Source organism: Diabrotica virgifera, chromosome 7 (genome assembly GCF_917563875.1).
Source record: "Diabrotica virgifera virgifera chromosome 7, PGI_DIABVI_V3a".
NCBI classification, from domain to species: domain Eukaryota; kingdom Metazoa; phylum Arthropoda; class Insecta; order Coleoptera; family Chrysomelidae; genus Diabrotica; species Diabrotica virgifera.
The window spans coordinates 23,251,553-23,275,162 of NC_065449.1; the positions used below are offsets into that span (position 1 = coordinate 23,251,553).

General features: G+C 34.4%; 1 protein-coding gene across 3 annotated transcripts in view; it reads left to right on the plus strand.

Moving 5' to 3' along the window:
* Nucleotides 1-23,610, plus strand: part of LOC114324786 (titin) — a 67,020-nt gene that overhangs the window by 21,400 nt on the left and 22,010 nt on the right. For all 3 annotated transcript variants that reach the window (XM_028272631.2, XM_028272629.2, XM_028272630.2), the window contains one exon: nucleotides 2,130-4,701. In XM_028272631.2, coding sequence (XP_028128432.1) covers nucleotides 2,130-4,701 — 2,572 coding nt within the window. The remainder of the gene's footprint in view (nucleotides 1-2,129; nucleotides 4,702-23,610) is intronic.

Consider the following 23,610-nt stretch of genomic DNA (forward strand, 5'->3'; position numbering starts at 1 on the left):
ATACCATTACAATTACCTACATTATTTGGGATATGTCATGAATGTTGAACGTTATAATCCACTTTAAGTGATAATGCAGTGAAAAATACAGCGAAAGAGATGCCGTGGGAGAAGATATACTTCATGGTTGAATAATTTGAGTGTGTGATTTGGATAGGGCCCCACTAGGCCATTATGCCCGGTTGCACCAACAGATCCTAAGCTTAAGTCGAGAATATCATAAGAATTAATATCATATAATTATAATATATTACAATAAGAATACCATAATATAATAATAGATATAATTGATAATAAGGTAAGAATCTAAAATGATGGTGTAACGTAAGTGATACTCAAGGAGGCCCTATCTATAAGTAGAGCTTAGCTAAGCTGGAGCTTAAGATCTGTTGGTGCAACCAGGCATTAGAGCAGTAAAATCCAAGTTGTTTTTAATAAGAAAACTTATGAAAATCAAAAGAATTACAATTCACTTGTTATAAAATATCTTAAATTTAAGATTCATAAGAGGTATTTATTGAATTAAAATAATGATGCCAATGCTCTTACATTTAAGACTTGGTGCAACTCTCTATTAGACAAAATATCTATACTAATATCACAATCAAGATGTACTAGAAATAAACAGACCAAGACACTTCAATGTTACGAGGAGCACCCTCGAATCATGATTTACAATGTATAAACTTTGTAAATCATGATTTGGGATTTATACAATGTATATGTTACGGACAATGACGTAAATCCGTCCAATAACGTTATTGGCCGGCCAATATCGACAATGGCCGGCTGAATTGGTCATTGTCGGCAATGGCCGGATATTAACGTTATTGTCCATAGAACATAGAACCTGGACATTGATGATAATTTTAAATTCTTGATAACATTTCTACTATTGCCCGACCAATGTCGACAATGCCCGTTGTTAATCGGTCAATGTTGCTATTTTGACTAAACTTGCTGCGTTTTAAATATTATTCTTATCACTAGTATCTACAACAATATATTTTAGAAATTTATATATACGCAATTAGTTATGATTTAAAGTTCAGAAGCTAGTCAAATAATAAAGTAAATATCTGCTGTTTTCTCGCAGCATTGTTGTATCCGTGCCAGCTGTTCCCGACAAATAGCAATTCCAACTCGTTTATAATGCGATACTAGACGAGTTTATTCGTTTTGAAATATATTTTACAAAGAGCTAAAATTTTCTATTTCCAATATTTCAATAGATATTATAGGACTGTTCTTCGAGACTTTTGATGTCTTTCTTAAATGCCTTATGTAATATATTGTTACTACATGGAATACTTGTGTGGCAATCATTATAGACGGAGAGGCAGCGGCGAAAAATCTTTCTGAATTTACTAAAGCTAGTTTTCTCACAGTTGATTACCGTGATTGTGTAGAGAAACATATTGCGGTCGGTCAAGTGAAACGTAGAACAGGAGGTACCTACTGACAGCTTGTAAAAGTTGCTTACCTGCCGAGGTAATTAAATCCATTTACTAATGCTGAAAATCAGTACACACATTCTAAATTGAATATAAACAAAAGTTATTATAGTCAGTCAGCTGTATGACGGGACAGAGCCGGTAGGTCGGCCCCAATGAATGTACAGGGTTATTCACTATATTTTGACCCCCTTGTAAACTGCTTTATTTACAGAATAAGAAAAAAATGTAAAATACAAAAGTTATTCGATTTTTTAATTATGATTTTTTCACATATATATCGTACTAATGACGTCATCCATCTGGGTGTGATGACGTAGAAGGGCGAAGAATATAGAATTTCTTCCTCCAACGCCTGTTAAATTAGTTTAGGTTTAATTTATTTTTGATCAATGATCTTGTTATTAAAAAAGATCTACACTACTTATCGAGCGAGGTCTTTGTTGAAGTGTGTTATTTGATTACTTTAAACTTTAAACTATTAACCACAACCTTTTCTATTACTTCTATAAATACTAACATAACTTACATATTATTTAAATACTTTTACGCAGGCTTTTGTGTTGCTTAGCTTGTTTTACAGTTTTTTTTATGATTCATTTTTATTGGTTGTATTTTTTTTCAATTACGAAACACTTCACTGTATCATACACTAAATATTGTTTCTTCTCGCAGAAAGAAAATTTCCCCGGGTGCCAATCAAAACCTACAAGTGGGAAGACGTAAGAAGATCCCGCAGAAGAGGAGGATACCCTTGGACTCATTTGTACAAAGAACCGTTCTACGATATCTTCGATCCCGAACCATACACCATGGAAGGAATGCGTAACGCAAAGAGTTCCTCTACTATGGGCAAATCAGATATGGACATATCCGAAGTCTCTACATTCGACAACCAATCCTCTTATATGGTAGAAGAAATAGAAATTCCCAACATAGAAGTAAAAGACCCGCAAAATCATTCCATAAAAACTAGTTGTAGTTCATTAATTCTTGATGAAGATCAATGTGACGACAGCGATACCAAAGAAACCGATGAAGTACAAGATGCAGATGTAGCAAAAGAAGATAAGGACCATTTAAGCCCTGGAATGTTTTTCTTGCATCATTCAGAAGAAAGTTTAGATAATATTAGTCAGTTACTGGACAAAGAGGAACACGCGGCTCCTGAACGACCTAATAATCGAAAAACAGAAGAAACGCTTGAAGCACATAGCTCTAACAGAAAGCGAAAATTATCGGCAGACAGCAAGATCAGTTTGGGAAAACAAGCAATACTTCAGAAACTGAAAGATACCAAAGATAAAATAAAAATGCCCAAAATAACTTTCCCCATCAAACAAAAAAAACCTATCAAAAAACAAAAAAATTCACCACCGCCTCAAACAAAAAATCCAACTCACAAAACCCATACATCACCTATAGAACCTGTTTATATTCATATTCCTCTTAAACCCCCTCCAGGTGAAACGGATGAATTTTCGTCATTAGAGTTTGAGACAGAAAGTGATAAGAAACCTGTCAAAAAACCTGGAAGCTTTAAGGATCTCGTAAAGAACTTGAAACAGCTACAAGAACCCAAAATCGATCACAAACTACCCTCACCTATAATGGAAGTAAAGGAAGAAGAAGTTTTTGAGGGAGAAACCACTAAAGAAACTGTTCAAATTGATGAAAAGACTGAAGATATTCAAGTAGCGATTACCAAAGAGCTTACAAAAGAAATAGTGGAACAAGATCAACCGAAAGAAGTTCTAGATTTGGACAAGCAAGAAACAGAAAAAGAAAGTGATACTGAATCCATGGAAATTGTAGAAATACCCAATAACGATACAATAAACGAAGAAATAAGTAAAATTGTAGATGTCAAGAGGGAAGAAGATGTTGCACATATTGAAACAGAAACTGATAATTCAGATACTGCGCCTCCAAATAATGATTTCTTTGACAAACTTTTTGAAGCTTCAACCTCTAGGCCAAGGGTAGACTCTCAAAATTTGGGCAGGAAAACGCGATCCAAGTCTGCTGAACCTGAACGAAAGAGGAAACTTTCTCTCGAAAGTAGCTACAGTAGAAAAAGTTTATCTAAATTGGGACTTATGAAAAGACTTAGGGATGCTAAAGATAAAATAAAGAACACATTTTCAAGAGCTACCTCCAAGAAAGATTTGAAATCTAATGAGCCTGAGAAGGTAAAACCTGTCGAGGTGAAGAGCAAAGAACTAAAACCTCATAAAGTTGAGAAGCCTGTCTACATTCACATTCCTTTAAAACCGCCTGAAGGTACAACTGATGAGTTTTCTCATTTAGAGAACGAAACAACTAAACCTGTATTACAACGAAGTGAAACAGTTTCTACTACAGAAGAAACGCCAGAAGAGTTACCTGGTAACGTCCAATTCATCTTTCTGACAGCTCCTTCTGACGACGAGATTCTAGACTATAATAGCTCAGACGTACCGGAAACACCATCCTCAGAACATAAGCGCTTCTTTGCGACTAAAGTAAATGAGCTTAAAGAATTAGCGAAAGGAGCAGTAGATGTCGTTACAACAGGATCGACCAAATTAACTCCAGTTAGTGAAGAATCTGGAAGTACCAAAAACTCCATCGAAGACATTACGAAACATTTAATAGAGGAGGAGGGTAAAACAGAGAAAAAAATTGAAACCAGTTGCGTAGAGGAGATTATTAGAAAGGTTGTTGAGGAGGAGAAAAAACTTGGGGAACAGAAAACTGTTCATATGACTGTAGATGAAGAAGATGGACTAAGTGAAAGTAAGAAAGCGGTAATAGAAAGTGAAGAAGCTCAAGAGAAAATTAAAGAAGGTGAAAAGACCGATGCCCAAAGTGAGGAAATATTGGAAGAAACTGCAAAGGAACCACTAGTTGAAACTAAAGAAGTAAAAGAAAACATACCCATGGATACAGACGAAGTATTGGACTTAGAAGAAGCTGAAGTCGAACCTGATGAGCCTAAAGAACAACTAAAATCAGTTTTAAAGGCGCCAAACTCACCAGTTATGAAAAAGAAAGTTTCATTTAAGAGAAAATCAAAGAGCAAAAGTGACAGTTATGAGGAGATTGCAGTACCAGAGACAGAAATAGTGAAAACAGAAGATGCTAAGACTGGAGAGTTGGACCAGTTTCCGTCTATACCTGTAGATGAAGAAGATACGTACATGGAGGAAAAAATGGTCAAAGATATTTCTCTTGAGGAAAGAAAAAACAGATGGTCTAAAATAAGGTGAGTGCTTTTTTTGTTACTGGCTCTGTTAAAACGACATTTCCGAATATCTGCAATATTTTACATATTTTTTACGAACCGGCATCCGGCTAAAATGATTGGCAGTACGTATATTTAGTACTAGTAGTTCAGAAGCTGTAAAGGCATTTAGTCTATTAACAGTACCAGTTGTAAAATCTCATCCTCGTTTTTTAAGTGCCATCTCCTAGTCGGAGGTTGGATATCATCATCACTATCTTTACTCTATCTACCGCTGCTTTGAAGAGTTCTATAGAACTGCAAATAAACCAGTCCCTTAAATTCTTCAACCATGACACTCTCGTTCTTCCTATACTCTGCCTCTTATCTTTCCCTGCATTATCAGTCTTCGCATTTCATATCGCTGTAAAATCTCATAGAAACAGACAAAATTTGATATTTTTAGGACAAAGAGAGTTTTAGTCCATATAAAATTCCTAATATCCTAATAATCCTTTTTATTTCTCCAATTTGTTTCATTCAGGCAACCTGCGGCTCTGTGTGATGCCTAGATATTTAAACTCTGACAATTTCGATCTTAGTGGATTTGCTGTTACAATCATGCATTTTGTCTTTTTTGGGTATTACATCGTCTGCATACCAGATTGTTTTAAGTTGTTTTTCTCCAATTTGGTATCGTGTTTTCGTTCTTATTTTTTATTATTATTTCATTCATAATTCCCTGTCTTATTCATTGCTAGCTTCAATTTGTCCTGAAAAATGCTTGAGTTTCATGAAACATAAATACGCCGGTTTGTTGTATTAATTAGAATTAATGATTTCTCTTGGACTTGCCTCAATATAAATATAGTGTCGGTGCCTGATCTTCGCGTCCTAAGACCTTGTATGTTCTTCTGCTAGTGTTATAAATTTATTAAGTTTGTTTGTTATTACTGGTTGTTAATTTTAGTGTAGGGTTTAGTTTAATAAATTAATTCCTCTATAATCCTCCGGGTCCTATTTGTCGCCCTCTTTAAAGAGAGGTACTAGGATGCTTGTTCTCATGCATGTGACATTCTGTTTTATTCCCTTGGTGATTTTCTATTTTTTAATTTCCTTAATCCTTCCTTTACCTCTTCCTCCTTAATGTTTATTTTTTCGTTTGTATAGTCACTTCTGGTATTGGTGGATCGAAAGTAGTTTGTTCATGTTTCCTTATGAATGTGTTTCGTTGTTTTTAGTTCGTTCATCTCTTTTCTTTGTCCTTTGACCATTCTCCATATATTTTTTTTCTTTATTCCGTAGCAGTCGTGTTCTATCTGCTTGGGAAGCTCTGCCAGTGTTATTTTTTACTTGTCCGTCTAAATTGTTTCATTCTTTATTCGTTTATAGTGGTTGTATGCCTGTTGTGTTTGATGTGTTCTGCATTGTAAAAAAGCTTTTTTCTTTTCTTCCCATTTTATCTTCATTTCCTCTCTAAATCCTGGGGCTTCCTTTTTGGATATGGTAGTGTTTGTTACTTTCCTCTCTTCTTGTAGAGTACTGATAGATGAAATCAAGGAGAGTATCAATATGTAAAAACTGTGGGTTTTCTTAGGAAAATCTGCGTGAAAATTGATTTTTCTTTTATAAAGAATCTTTATTTTCTCCCTTATGCCATTTTATGGATCGATAGAGTATTGATTTTATTTTTAAAAATTTTGGAATAAGGACCAATGGCGTACTAAGGGTGTTAATTATGGCTTAAATATGTAATGTTCATTGAAGTTGCTTAAATTTATTTACGCATTATTTTTCTCAAAAAGTTTTCCACTAATTTTGTGAAGGACTTCTTCTTCTTCTTCTTTTTGTATAGACATGACTCTGTCTGTTTTTTCAATGTGCCTCTAGTAAGTTGTCGTTCCATCGTTTTCGTGGTCTTTCATCTCCGCTGTTTCGAGCAATATTTTTGTCCTCTCTGTGTCGGGTCGTGTTTCTGCCGCGTCTGTCATTATTGGTCTGATGACTGTTTTGTAAATTCTGCCTTTCATTTCTTTTCCGATATTTTTATTTCTCCATATTGTGTCATTCAGGCAACCTGCGGCTCTGTTTGCTCTATTCACTTGATCTTCTACTTCTGTTTCGAGCCTTCCGTAGTTAGATAGTGTGATGCCTAGGTATTTAAACTCCATCACTTGTTCTATTATCTGACATTCCAGCTCCAATTTACATCTTATTGGATCTGCTGTTATAACCATGCATTTTGTATTTTTTGAGGAAATGACCATGTTAAATTTTCTGGCGATTATGTTGAATTGGTGCAGCATACGTTGTAAATCATCTTCACTTTGAGAGATTAGTATTGCATCGTCCGCATAGCAGATTATTTTAAGTTGTTTTTCTCCAATTTGGTATCCTTTTTTAGTTCTTACTTTTTTTATTGTTTCGTCCATGATCAGGTTGAACAATAAAGGACTCAAGGATTCCCCCTGTCTTATCCTATTGCCGGCTTCAATTGGGTCAGTTAGTTCATCTTCCACTTTTACTTTTATTGTGTTATTCTGGTAGAGTTTTCTATCGTTTTAATTATTCCCAGAGGTACCTCTCTCGAGTATAACAAGTGGATAACGTCCTTTAATGTGACCCTGTCAAATGTTTTCTTAAGGTCCACGAAACATAAATATGCCGGATTGTTGTATTCCAACGATTTCTCTTGAACTTGCCTCATTATAAATATAGCGTCAGTGCATGACCTTCCCGACCTAAAACCTTGTTGTTCTTCTGCTAATGTTATAATTTCATTCAATTTGTTTGTTATCATTTTTGTTGTTAATTTTAATGTGTTTAATAAGTTAATCCCTAAGTAATTTTCCGGGTCTGATTTGTCTCCTTTTTTGAAGAGAGGTATTAGGATGCTTGATCTCCATTCTTGTGGTATTCTGTTTTGTTCTATTTTTTGTATTAGTTTTAATAGTTCTGGAGATTTTCTATTTTTTAATTTTCTTAATGCTTCCTTTACCTCTCCCTCCTCGACGTTTATTTCTTCGTTTGTCGTAACTTCAGGTGTTGGTGGTTCATTATCGTCGCTTTTAGCAAATAGAGATCGGAAGTAGTCTGCACATGTTTCCTTCTGAATGTGTTTCGCTTTTATTAATTCGTTCATCTCCTTTCTTTGCCCTCTGATCATTCTCCATACTTCTTTTTGTGTTCCGTAGAAGTCGTGTTCCATCTGTTTTGAGAAACTCTGTCAGTGCTCCCTTTTTATTTGCCTCACTAAAGTATTCGTTTCGTTTCTGATTCGTTTGTAGTGGTTGTATGCCTGTTGTGTTTGTTTTGTTCTGTATTGTAAAAAGGCTTTCTTCTTTTCTTCGCATTTTATCTTAACTTCTTCTCTAAACCACGGGGTTTTCTTTTTTAATATGTGAGTATTCGTTACTTTTCTCTCTTCAAGTGATTCTGTTGCAGCGTCGATTATGCTATCTTTGAGTTTTTGTCAGCTTTCATCGATGTTATCGTTTTCTAATATTCCATTATCAGCAATCTTCTCTGATATTTTTTTCCTGTATAACTATTCCGTGATTTTTGATCGAAATATCTCATAACGATTCCTATTTTACATATTACTAGGCTATGGTCGCTACCTACATCTGCTGAGTTGAGGCATCTTACGTCGATTATTTTTGATGGATGTATATCTCTGTTGGTTACAACATAATCTATCAGAGATCTTTGTCCACGGGTGTTATTGAATGTATATTTGTGTTGATATTTGTGGTCAAAAAATGTGTTGTTTATTGTAAGTTCGTTATTTGTGCAGAAGTTTATCATCAATTCTCCATTTTCGTTTTTAACATTTTCATTGTGTTTTTGCTTAATTCCGGGTATTACTTGGTTACCTATTCGAGCGATAAATCCCCCAGTATTATCATATTCACTCTAACTTGATCTATATGATTATAAAAAACGTCTTTAGCTAATATTTAGAACTCGATCCTTAAAACACTCTTTCAAGTGTAAAGATAGTGAAATATTTGCGTCCTCCAAACAGAAAACACCAACTTGATTATGTAACGTACAATTAGGAAGACATACCTACTACCTACAGCTAAATTTATAAATAACTTCAAAAATAAACGTATAAACATTCTGCCTCTGCAGAACGGCACAGGAAAATGTCAACAAAAACAAATAAGACAATTAATTACAACAACACTGCGAAATAATTTTCAAGATCTCTTGGCACGCGTTCAATACCTCATCGCATATAAAAGGAAATAAGTAAAAACGAAAATGATTTCGCGGTGCAGCAAGCCAAAAATAAAAATAAAATCGGAAAAATCCGTAAAGTGTCGGAACTTCTTGGACTATCGAACGGCAATTTTATTACACATACACATCGATTTTGGACGGTCGATTTTATCGCCCGTCCAAAATCGATGTGAGTGTATTTAGCGTTAGCCTGACGTCACAATAGGCGGAAAATTTGAAAGCGTTTGTGAACATTTGTAATTTCTGTGTGTTTGTCCCATAAGCAGTTGTAAATATTGGATTTTAAATTGTTTGAAGAGTAGGTAAAGAAGGATTTTTGATTGTGCGATTGATATTATTTGTTGTTTGTGAATGTGTGAGATAAGAATATCAAAGTACATATTAAGATATTTACTTTTAATGTTCATGTTTTGAGGTTATGTTATTGTTTGTTTAAAACTTTGAGGGCGGAGGCGCAAAATTTCAAGCCAATGTGTTTTAAATGCATTATTTTTTTTCGGATGCTGAGAAAACTAATAAGGATTTTTGAAAAATTTAGACGCAGAATGAAAGATTGCAATATTACCGAGGGCCGAAAATCCCTGAAAACTTGTATAATGTTTATGTAACAAGTTACAGGGGAAAAACAAAAAAAAAAGAGAAAATTTAGTGTGATTGATAATTTCAAATATCTCATTCAAAAGCTTTTTGGTTATTCTAAGGGACTTTCGGCCCTCGATTATAATAAATCTTTCATTCCGAGTTTAAATTTTTAAATCGTACGTATTAGTTTTCTTAGGATTCGAAAAAATAAACGCATTTAAAACACATTGGCACGAAATTTTCGTGCTAAGTTAACAGCTATCAATCAGCTGCTTCTCCTCGGCTAAGATGGCTGGGTGATACACCCACGCCATGAAAAAGTTTTAATTTGTTTGTAACGTTTTTATGGTCGTTTTCTCCTGTTTTTTTTTCTGTTGAGGGTTGTACAGAAGACAACTATAGTACATACATGATTAAATAAAAAATTATAATACAATCAGATTGATACTCTTAAGACATTCGTGCACATAACCTCAAGTAGTGGTTCTTTTATCTTCTATTGACCATTAGCTTCGATGATGATAATTTTGTCAAAAACGCCTTAGCTAAAGGAAATCAATACAATTTATACACCATGACACACTATTTTTTCACTTCCTTAATTCATTCAAGTGTGTACAACATTTATCAGTGTTTCAATTATTTATTTACGAAGTTGAAAAATAATTAAATTTTAAATAAATTGACTCTCAGCCTCTCTTTCCTTGCATTGCAAAAGAATCATTTAAGTACCATGCATGGTATTCAGTCCAGAAGATAAACTCGAATGTTGAGAGCCAAATTTGGTACTCGATATAACTTAAAGAACTAACAAATAAAAATCGTCATAGCCTCATGGGTCAACACCCTCGAGCTGCAGATAAATGGCATATGAACTGTGTACCACATTTGGTACTCATGTCAGTCAACCTGTTAACTGCCAGTGATTTTATGCCGTAAAAGCCCAAAGATAGTCGTTTTCTCGTAGTATAAGTAGTAGTGAATAAGGACTTTTAGTTGTAATATAACATTCGAGGAAATCTTTCTATCAAATTGTCATAGTGAAGTGTTTAAAAAAGAATGTGTGTGTACTTTGTACGCATGTAAGAAGTTATACTTCTGTTATAATATAATCTAACTTCATATTATATGATTTCAACGAAATCAATATATCTACTTCAAACAGTTTTTTTTTGTATTGTATTTAAATATTAAACTAATTTTAGAAAGAACTAAAAGAATACCAAAAATAAAACAAAAATATGACTTTGTCCGGATTTGAACGGGGCACCTCTCGATCCCTAGGCGAATGCTCTACCGATCAGCTACCACCGTTCTGAAAACAAACGATAATTTCTCGGACATAATTACAATCACGGTGACAGATAGATTACTATTATTATTGAAAATAAACATTTTCAATAATACTTATTACGAGGAAGACAAATCCACAGACACAATACACAAAAATTATAATAAATATATTAACTAAAAACACTAATAATATATTCTTTTCACGCACACCTTATTTGCGCTACATAACTTAAAAGATGTAGCGACTAATACCATACTGTCGGTGTGCGCATGCGCCCAGAAAAATAAAAATTCGCCCTCGTGCCTAAAGAAGTATAACTTCAAAAAATGTTTTATGAATGTTGTAATAGCGTTTAGTTTTTATATATTTTAATAATAAAATAACAGTCCTAACTACAGTCTTTATTAACTACTTGACCTACGAGCAAAGAAATGCTTTTTGATTTTTACAGGATAAAATCAGAGGCACCTAAAAAAATTTAATAAAAAAAATCAATCTTTTTCTGAAGCTATTTTCTTGTGGCATTTTTATAATTAAGTATTTTCTATGGGAAATAAGCCATAATTTTACTAAAAAATGAATTTATTAACGTTTCGAAGCCCAAATCGGGTTTCGTTGTCAAAATACAAAATACTATTAAAATAAACAAAAATGTTGTTAAGTAAAAAAATTCTTCTAATAATTTATTTAATCTGACTCATTTATTGTATTGGCAATTCAGACGTATATTATACATTTTAAAGTAGAAGACTTTAAAATGATATCGCCAATATTTAATAAATTAAATAAATTTATTTATTGAAACGTTAATAAATTCATTTTTTAGTAAAATTGTGGCTTATTTCCCATAGAAAATACTTAATTAAAAAAATTAACTAATGTATTGATTAATTTTTAAATATACCGGATAAAAATAACAACAAAATACTTTGACAGTGAGAGTAAATATCTTAATATTTTGATATCCTTACCTCACAAATTCATATCATTATCATCATCATTCATCAACCTTTTGCATCCACTGTTAGATATAGGTCTCCTCCATATTTTTCCATTGTTCTATATAATGTGCCATCTGAATCCAATTTCCCACTGTTTTTCTCAAGTCATCATCTATATTTTCGGTGGTCTACCCCGGTGTCTTTTATCTTCTCTAGGTCTTCACTCTATGAGTCTGTTGGTCCACCTATTATCATTTAAACGTGCTATATGTCCAGCCCATCTCCATTTGGCTTATGCAATTTTTTTTATGATATCTGTCACTTTGGTCCTCTCCCTCACTATCCTATTTGGTACCATATCTCTTCTTTGTATTCCCAACATTGCTCTTTCCATTTTTTCCATTTTTCTTTTAGTTATTCTCAATTTATTTGCAGAATGTTTAGTCAAAGTTATAGTTTCAGAACCATGTGTTATTACCGGCAGTATGCATTAGTAGTAAACTTTTTTCTTCGAGCAAGAATATGTCATATCTTGCCAAATGCTGCCCATAGCCCATCCCAACCCCATACTATGCTGGATCTCACAAGTTCGATTGTCTTTTCAACAACTTGTCACAAATCCACGAACAAGAAATGAAGAAATAATATCAATCGCACAGAATGAATGTTCATAATTCTTCAAACAATTAAAAAAACAATATTTCCGACTGCTTATGGGACAAATACACAGGAATTAGAAATGTTTGGAAATGTTTTCAAATTGCTCGCGTATTCCCATATAGCACACAACGTCCGATGGACGTCCATATAACGTACATTTAAAGTCCAAACGTCCATGGACCAAAACTGGACGTACTAAGTACGTCCATTACGCGACGTCCATTGGACGTTTGATTTCAACGTACATTGGACATCCATTTGTGGTCCATGGAGATTTTACAAAAAATGCGACTATTATTATGAGTAATTATATATAGCTTCTTGTTTTAATCAAAGCAATATTATTAGTAGAATACAAGAAGCTTCTAATAAATGCAGTCACATATTTTTTCATCAGCGAATTAAAACACTGAACCACTAAACTAAAATTATTTTAATTAAACCTATATAATATTAGATGATGATAAAATGATGGTAAACTTTTTCAGAATAACGGAGCTACATCGCGCATCGGTAATTATAGAACTTACAATAATTATACACTACCAATTTAAATCTTAAATGTGCATTTTGTAACTGTTAAATTTCCCGCCAAATTAAATGAGAATCTTCTTGACAACGTTGTCGCTCTTCACGCTATCGGTCGTAAAAGGTAGTACTATTTATAGGCAGGTTCTTTTAGGGGATTATTGCTGTAATTGTTGTGGAATACTGAAGGAGGATTTATTTATGATAATTCACAGAATGGCAAACCCGCTTGCAATATACAACCGTACTGACTCTAAGTTCTAAGAAATAATGTTTGGAAGGAACAGAACAGAAATAAACCGCTTTTAATGTGCATGCATCATAGGGCGCCATTATCTGAATTTTGTCTTTATTAAGTTATTACATACAATATAATACATCCTGTGATATATTTGTGTTTGCTGTTTATCGTGCAAGTGCAGTCGTGCATTAATAAAGTTCCTATAATAAAGTATAAATAGTAAAGTTATAATGAAGAGAAGTAAAAAAGGTATTTTGTGTAGATAATATTTTAAAGTATAAGTTTAGTATTATAGGAACTATTTCCTATACCTAAAGGCGTCTTGCTATGTATGTATTCAAAAAATTATGGACACTAGATTGCTTTCTGAAAAGTGCCCTATAAAAATGTCCATAAGACGTACATTGAATGTACATCAGATGTACATTGAATGTACATAAAATGTACACTGAAAGCTTCAACAACGTACACTGTACGTTTGTAGCGGACGTTCTATGGACGTCCAAATTTGTAAACTCTGGACGTTCGTTGGACGTCCATCGGATGTCCATTGTACCTTAGCGGGACGTCCATTGGACGTTCCAATGTACACAGATGTACGTCCATTGGATGTCCATAAAACGTACTTGTGCTATCTGGGTTGTGACGTCAGGCTTAGGAGATAGTCCATTAAAATAACTTTCAAGAAGTAAAAACATGAAGAGAAGTATCCATTCTCAAATGTGGTCTCGAGGTAAGAATCATTGATTAGATTGTAACATCTTGCAGCAGAACCGTGACAACACCTATAATATCACCTAATAACTTTATACACCGAGTCTATAGACTCTTCTATTTCAAATACTTATGAGTGAACTAGGTGTTGGTATGGTTGGGTTTAATCTTTCAGTGACACGGGAAAAAAACTGTGATATCTAATTAATAAGTTGTATTGACACAACTGTACTGTGATACTTGACTTTTTAATGTATTTTATATGGAGCTATCTTAATATGTTTTGTCCTGATTGAATCTTTGTTCTTTTTTCTTAAACTGTCCTACTTCTTTTTGAACTTGGGGTGGTCTTGTCCACCTCGGTAATTACTTATCAAATTTTATTGGTTATTGCTATTCTTCATTGTTTTTCAGCTTTTCCTCTTCGTTTTAATACCGTATACATTCAATATTGTCCTATTTATTTTCCTCTATTCCAGTGTTCCCAGATGACTTTTTTGAGGATCAGGAGGTGTCGCCACGAACGATCAGGAGATTTCAGGAGACTCGCTCGCCTCAAAAATTGGTAGAATTTTGTAGTTTCAGTCTTTACGTTTATAGATTGGCAACTAGATGTCGCCACGAAAAATCAGTAGAATCAGTTGGTGGAGTATTTTTTTACGTTTATAGGGCTTTTCATTCACAGTCATTTGTTTCGAGCTTCTGTCATGTGTCACATAATATTAATATATCTACGTCATACGTTATTGGTATTTACAATGATACAAACCAAAGACGTATGGCGTAGATATATTAATATTATGTGACACAATGACAGAAGCTCGAAACAAATGACAATCGATGAAAAGCCCTATAGGTAGGCATGCAACGGGTCGGGTTCTATAAAATCTGTAAGGGACGGCTGTGGCAACGCTAGATGGCGGCTAAAGCATAAAAATAAAAAAAAATGAAATAGGATAAAATTCTGAAAAATTCAAACTCCATACAAAACCGTTCTTGAATCGTTACGCGCATGCGCAATGACGAGTAATGCTGCGCAGTAACACATTTTTCGTTACTGCGCATCCTCGTAATCATTCAAGAACGGTTTTGTATCGAGTTGGAACAAAACCAGATGATTTTCAGAATTTCATCACTTCATCAGGAGGTTTAAGGACGCCATCAGTAGATCAGTAGGCGAGGGTCGCCATCAGTAGGTCTCCTGAAATTTCAGGAGGTCTGAGAACACTGCTCTATTCTTTCACCTTACGAATTTTGAATTTGACGTTTAATCTTCTTCTTTTTTCTTTCCCTAGTCTGTGGGGTCTTCTAGTTACAACATTTACCACCTAACGACAAATTCATTCTTGAGTACTACATGTCATCTGTCATCACTGACAGCAATTTAACAGTTCACCGAAAAGTTCCTTGCACCTGATCTGTTCGCAAGATGGTTTCTCTCAAAGAGGAAGTCATTTAAATCTTAAAATGAATTTTTATACCCTTAATGTCTAATACACTACTTATAACTTAGAATGAAACCTAAAGAACCCAATACAATGTAAGCTATTAGATTCTTCCTCCTTCCTGGTCTGGTAAGTTCCTTTGCCGAGGTGGGCGTGATCACCACATGCTTAAAAATTTCCTTTTTATATTGTAGGACAGTTTTAGACTTTGCTCCTGTATTTCAAGCTGATGATGGCTCGGTAAGAGCCGAAACGCGCCCTTGTATGACATTTTTATAATATACATTTTTGTGGTACCTCTTTGAGTTTTCTACTTTCTTTCAAGAAGTAAGGTTCTGAAACTATTTTCTTGTGGCATATTTAATTTAGTACAGGTATTTTTATATGGGATTGAGCCACAATTAATTGTTGGTGTAATGAAAATCATATTACTTAATTAATTATTGTTTGACGTTTCGATTTCCACTCCGGAAATCGTCCACGGAAAATTATAAAGAAAATTGTGTTTGAAAGTTCTGGGAACAGGTTTGAAAATTCTGGAAAACAGTATTTAATTAAGAAATGTAATTTTTATTACACCAACAATAATTGCGGCTCAATCCCATAAACATACACTGAACTTTCAAGAACTCTTGGCACTCGTTCAATACCTCATCGCATATAAAAGGAAATAAGCAAAAACGAGAATGATTTCGCGGTGCAGCAAGCCAAAAATAAAAATAAAATCGGAAAACCCCGTAAAGTATCGGAACCTCTCGTTTTCTAATTCTAACAATAGCCTCTAACTAAAATTAGCTAGTGGTTTTTCGATACTAGAGCTAGTCGCTCTAGCGGGCGTTTGGCAACTTCCAAAAATGTAAAGAATTCCAAAGAACTAGATATGGAATCCCAACGGGTCCGCGGCGGCTTCACCTCCAATCGGCTCTCCAACAGTACCTCGAACCTCAACAAGAGGTCAGTGTCGGAAGGAGGAAGACTGCCTGCCAAGAAACGCAACGTTTCCAGAGAGCCTTCATCAGAGTCGTCCGTGAAGTCTTTGGACGTGCGATGTGCCTGTCAATATTTCAAGAGCGATGCCTTGATGGCCGCGAAGAGGGCCGAAAAGTTGGCTAACCAAGCACAAGCAAATGCCCAAAATAACGTTCGTGCGGTGGAAGTGGCTAGTAGGCCAGTGGTCCGGTTCGATGCCAATATTTTGTGGTATGTTTATGCTATTTTTGTTAAGGATAAAGTTAAATCTTTCCACAAATACTCGTGGTATGGAAATACCAAAAATATTAAGTATCATACAGAGTGAGTTTTATGTATGGAACGCATCAATCATCTCGGAAATTGCTTGGTCGATTTTTATATGATATCATGAGTCTTGTGATGCGGCCGATATTATGGTAGTATTTACATTGTTGTCAGATTTTCCGATTTTCTGGAAAGCTAATGAACTTTCTTATTCCAAATGGAATACCTTGTATATTTTCTGTTTTGAAGTCCTTAAGAAATACTGATTATTTTTTATGTAATGTTCTCTATACCTAAATGCCACAATTTTGGAGTTATTGCTACAGTTTTCTAAACATTTTTTTTAACAAATTAGAAAAATACATTTTTTCGATCCGGACAGGCATCATTTTAGGTGTTTTTGGTCATTCAGAACAATAAAGATCAATTGTAATTTTTCTAAAGTTAATAGTTCTTGAGTTATATACAAATTAAATTTGCAAAAAAGTTAAAACCTTCTATCAGCTCCCGATAATAATTTTTGGCATGTTTAATTTATAAACATTGTTTTTTAATTGTTAAGAGCGTAGGTGCAAAAATTCGGGCCAATGCTTTTTAAATGCATTAATTTTTTAATCCGGAGAAAACTAATAAGTAGGTATTTTTGAAAAATTTAAAACGCAGAATGAAAAATTACATTATTACCGAGGGCCGAAAGTCCCTGAGATTTCTATTATGTTTATTTTAAGAAGTTACAGGTGTGAAAAAGAAGAGAAAATTGAGTGTGATTTTTAATTTCAAATATTTCATTCAAAAAAAAAACTTTTTGTTTATTCTAAGGGACTTTCGACCCTCGGTAATAATGTGATCTTTCATTCTGCGTTTAAAATTTTCAAAAATATTTATTAGTTTCCTCAGGATTAGAAAAAATAAATGCATTTAAATAGCATTTGACCAAGATTTTGCGCCTACGCTATAAAAGAATAATTTAGGACAAGTAAATTGCTTTATAAATGATAAATTTAGTTTACTAGTTTACTAGTATAATAACACACAATAATACAAGAAGTGTAAGAGAGAAAATATGATTGAAATACGTCGGTGCATTATAGGTCTGGATCCCGCGTATGAAAAAAAAGTTGATTAATAGCAAGCTGAAACTTTGTTAATAGCTTAAGGGTGTCTAGTCCAATAAACTTTTATATATGGGAACACTGGAACAGGGGCAGTTTTAATTGTGGAACAGGTTAAAAATTTGGAACGGTCAGACCACGAAAACGGCACATTTATTTTGTCCGACAGAACAGACTTAAACTCTCTGAACAGAGATTAAACTCTCATGCAAAAATCAGACTGCTATTTATCACCTGTCATAATTCCTGTCATTTGACATAGTCTACATGTTCCACTCATTAAAACGCCCATTTGGTGATAAATAGCAGTCTGATTTTTGCATGAGAGTTTAATCTCTGCTCGGAGAGTTTATGTCTGTTCTGTCGGACAAAATACATGTGCCGTTTTCGTGGTCTGACCGTTCCAAATTTTTAACCTGTTCCACAATTAAAACTTCCCCTGTTCCAGTGTTCCCATATATCAAAGTTTGTCCAACTAGACACCCTTAAGCTAGTAACAAATTTTCAGCTTGCTATTAATCAACTTTTTTTTCATACGCGGGATCCAGACCTATTATTAATAGTACGTTCTTTAAAGGTAAAATATTGCACAAAACCTCTAAATTTTAAAGACATTGACATGAAGTTTGGCATACACATATAGCTAACAAGTCAAAGAAAAAGAATGTGTGTGTACTTTGTACGCACGTAAGAAGATATTCTTCTATTATATAATAGGTAATTTAAACGAAGTAAATATACTTAAAAGGTTATTTGTACTTATTTTATTTAAAAATCAAACTAACTTTCTTATCTACCACTTTTAAAAAACAAGAATATCTTCAAAAATTATATAATAATATACTTACAATCATAAAATCTATAAAAAAAAATAAAAAATAATAACTTGCTTGGGGCTCGAACCCACTTCACGTCTACCGCGCCGTACGAAAGTTGACGGCATTTCAAACTGCACCAAACTCTAGTATACGTCATGTGGGAATATACACAAACTAAACGTTTACACCATAAATTTATATGAATTTAATAAAATTATTAGTTTGCTTTTTGTCGAAATAAAATACAACAAAATATAGAGTAAAACGATATATGAGATGAAGATTTGTAGAAAGTTGGTTCGTAATCAGATTATGTAAATTAAAGCATTGCCTACTAATGGGTAACTACATTATTTTGTTTACATTTTCCAAATAGATAGGTATTGAAACTATTAGGTATTTCCAACTGAAACATTTAGAATTACGTACCTGCGGCTTTTCAAAACTATTTAAAAAGTCACTATAATTATAAATTTGATTTTATTTCTGTCCACACATCAATAAAAACTAATATTATACAATATTTTTGTTTACCGATAACCTCCATATTGAACAATTATTGACAGATCATTTCAAAATTTCAATACCCAATCAGAGCCCGTATAACCACTAATACCATACTGTCGGTGTGCGCATGCGCGGGGATCAATCAAATTTTGCCCTCAATCGATTCGCCGCTAAAGAAGAATATCTTCAAAAAGTGATATTGTGCCAATGTGTGCTTGTGCCCTAGGGGTGTTTCACCTCCTTTTGGGGGTTAAAAATATAAGTTCGAAATAAGTCCGGAAATAGATAAAATGACTAATTCTAAGCAACTTTTGTTCTATAAAGTTTTTTCACCAAGTTAATACTTTTCGAGTTATTTTCGAGTGAATATGTTAATTTTTCTACAAAATAACCACGTTTTCAGACGGTTTTTCGCAAATTACTCAAAAAGTAAGTATTTGGTCGAAAAAAAAATCGTATCAAAAATATAGCACGTAAAAAAGTGAAAAACATGATGTATATGTTATAGTCAAAGCCCGAATTTCAGGTACTCCTAGGTTTGACTAGTCAATCCTCAGGTCTGACTGACGGTCTTAGTCAAAGCTCGAAATAAATTACAGTTTCGGCCTTTGACTAGTCAAACCTAGGAGAGACTAAGTTGGACAGGCAAAGGTCGAAATTTAATTTTATGAAATCGGGGTTTGACTAGTCAAACCCAGGTTCCCCAAAATTCAAATTTGTAGCGTCTGTACTTGTAGCCTGGTTTTTTTATTCCTCCATATACTCTTTCATTTAAGCACTTTCTTTCTGTGTAAGTGACGAAGTTTGTGCTCCATAATATATATTAACACTGGTCTTATTAGTATTTTATAGACAGTCACTTTAATTTTTCTGAGTAGTTTTGAGGCCATTTGTCTTTGCATGCCCTAGTAACACTAATTGTCTAACATTCATCCTCTATTTTTGTCCTTCGTAAGGATGTAGTGGCGTCAAACACTATTCTTCTTTTAATTTCTTCGCTGGTGTTATCTTTAGTCAACAGTGAGCCTAGGTATATGGGGGTGTCCACACCTTCCAGTTCAGTTGACTATGATTCTTCTAGGTGTCTGGTTACTTGACCTAGTTCAACACATATATTTGGTATTTTGAACATTTATATTTAGTCCCATTATCTATGCCTTAACGACCGGAATGCATCGACCAGAGACTTTGTGGGCCTTGATGTCTATGTCATTTGACTCTCCGACAAGTTGTACGATTTGTTAAAGATAGATTAAATTTATAATTGTACAATGTTTATAACAATTATTCATAATTATAAATTATAATACATATAGTCGGAGAAATAGAAGCGGATTTTGTGCGTGATAAGTAATATGGAAAAACTATACGGGGATATGTTGAATTAGTTGTGTACATGACTTTCACCAACGGCCGGAAACCAGAGAGGTGGCTGAGGGTAGTTATAAGGGGTCAAAGTCGCGGTTTTTATTATTTTTTTTTGTGACGCTCATGATCGAGATAGTGCACCAAACTTTGGAAATAAGTAGGTCATGACGTAACTAAGTAACATCTCTAGGGGCGGAACGCTGCGTGGCCGACAAAGGGGTGGGGGTAGGGGTGAATATAAAAAATATAAAGGGTTTTTTGTGACGTTCGTGATTGAGATAGTGGACCAAAATTTGGGAATAAGTAGACCATGACTTAGCTGAGTAAAATCCCCAGAGCCGGAAACCAGAGTTGGGGATGAGGGTAGTTTTAAGGGGTCAAAGTCGCAGAGTGTATTATTTTTTTGTGACCCGACACAACATTTGTCCCCATGCAGCGCTCCGCCCCTGGAGATTTTACTTAGCAATGTTATGATCTACTTATTCCCAAATTTTGGTACACTATCGCGATCACAAACGGCAAAAAAACCCCCATATATTTTTATACTCACCCCTGCCTACCACCCCTTTGTACCCCAAGCAGCGTTCCGCCCCTGGAGATTTTACTTAGTTACCTCATGACCTACTTACTCCCAAATTTTGGTGCACTATCTCCATCATGAGCGCCACAAAAAAAATAATAAAAACCGCGACTTTTACCCCTTATTACTACCCTCGTCCGCCACTCTGGTATCCGCCTCTGGGGATATTACTTAATTATGTCATGGTCTACTTATTCCCAAATTTTGGTGCACTATCTCAATTACGAACGTCGCAAAAAACCCCTTACATTTTTTTATATTCACCCCTGCCCCACCCCTTTGTCGGCCACGCAGCGTTCCACTCCTGGAGATTTCACTTAGTTATGTCATGACCTACTTATTCTCAAATTTTGGTGCACTATCTCGATCATGAGCGTCACAAAAAAAATAATAAAAACGGGTCTTTGACCCCTTCCTCCCCCACTCTGGTTTCCGGCTCCGGGGATATTACTTAGTTATGTCATGGTCTACTTATTCCCAAATTTTGCACTATCTCTATCATGAGCGTCATAAAAAAAATAATAAAAATCGCGACTTTGACCCCTTATAACTACCCTCGGCCCCCACTCTGGTTTCCGGCCGTTGGTGCAAGTCATGTACACAACTAATTTAACATATCCCCGTATAGTTTTTCCATATTACTTATCACGCACAAAATCCGCTCCCAGCTCTTAGACTAATACAAACAAGTACATAAAAATATTTAAGTTACCTTTTTTTTGAATATTGTCAAAATAACTGTCAAAGTTTAAATACATAATTCAAAGTTTCTCTTCGAATTTTGTGATTTAACCACAGATTATTTAACGTAGATAAAATTTGTTCAGTCCATTCTTGTATCGACATATCGAAGTAATTTAGTACAGCAAAAAAACACCCTGTTCGAGACTGTGACAAGCCCAGTCCAGGAAAACTAATACACAGGTACGCAAATGATGATAAATATATTTGTCAAAATATGTTTCCATCCGGGATAAATACAGAGTTTAGTAATAATTCAATAACCAACCCACAAATGTATCAACAAGTCAACACACAAGGGCAACTAGCCATGAATGTACAAACCACGCCATATCTAATATCGATGTCGCAACCAGCACCAACTAAACCAATGCCACCTAACTTGTACCCTCCACTACCACAGACACAAATTCCATTAGTGCCGATCACATATCATAGTTCTGCTTCAAATTATCAATTACAACGATTGCCATCCACCAGTGAAGAAGAGGAAGAAAACAACGAACCAGCTAGCAGCAACGATTGGCAAGAAATTAGAAGCTCAAAAAGAAGAAAAATCAGAAAAACAACAGACAATGCAAACAGTACAAATATTATTGTAACAGAAAATAGATTTGAAGCGCTAGAAAATGAAGTAATCCCTCCCAAGGAGAACAACACAGCAAACCCTCCACCAATTTTCATACACGGTGTACAAGACTATCAAAAAATGGTACAAAAAATTAAGGATGTAGCAGAAAGGGAAGAATATCATACAAAAAGTTTAACTAACAATGTCGTAAAATTAAGTTGTGGCACGCCAGATACATATAGAAAAATGGTTAGATATTTTAATGAACATAACATTTATCACCATACATATCAGTTAAAACAGGATCGAGCCTATAGAGTTGTAATAAAATACCTTCACCACTCTACAAACACCGAGGATATAAAAAACGAACTCCTAAAACTGGGTCATAAAGTTCGAAATATAATAAATGCACAACACAGAATTACTAAAGAGCCACTTAATTTGTTCTTCGTGGATCTCGAACCGGCAGCAAATAACAAAGATATTTATAACTTAAGGGGGCTACAGAATAGAGTTATTGAAATTGAACCTCCCCGAACAACCAAAAATCGCATAATACAATGCATGAGATGCCAATCGTACGGTCACTCCAAGTCATATTGCAATAAACCATTTGTATGCGTCAAATGCGGAGGAGCCCACAATACCACAACTTGTAAGAAGACTAGAGAAACTCCAGCAAAATGTGCATTATGTGGTGGGGATCACCCCGCAAATTATAAAGGATGTGAACATTACCAAAAAATTTATAATATTAATAACAGGTATCATAACAGAGGAAACGTATTAAATCCAGCAATAAATCAAATACATACACAACCCAGAATATATACACAACCCAGGATTCAGAATCAGTATGAAAGTTACGCTCAAGCTGCAGCAAATAATCAAAACAATAACGAAGATACAGCGAGTATACTTACCAAATTTCTAGAAGAGTTTAAAAATTTATTTAACCAGCTAATGCAACAAAACAGTATGGTGCTCAACATGATTTCCATGCTAGTAAATAAAGTAAACTAACAATGTCAAAGTTCATAAGAATTGCCCAATGGAATGCCAATGGTCTTCCTAATCATAAAGAAGATATAAAACTATTTCTGGAACAAAATTTCATTGACATACTACTAGTAAGTGAAACCCATTTTACAGACAGAACCTACTTCAAGATACCTAAGTATAAATTATATTACACAAATCACCCAGATGGTACAGCCCACGGAGGTTCAGCCATATTGATAAGAGAAACTATAAAACATTATGAAATGCTAAAATACGAAACAAATCACATTCAAGCAACATCGATAAAAATACAAACTCTTCCATATGATATAACTGTCACAGCAATTTATTGTCCGCCCA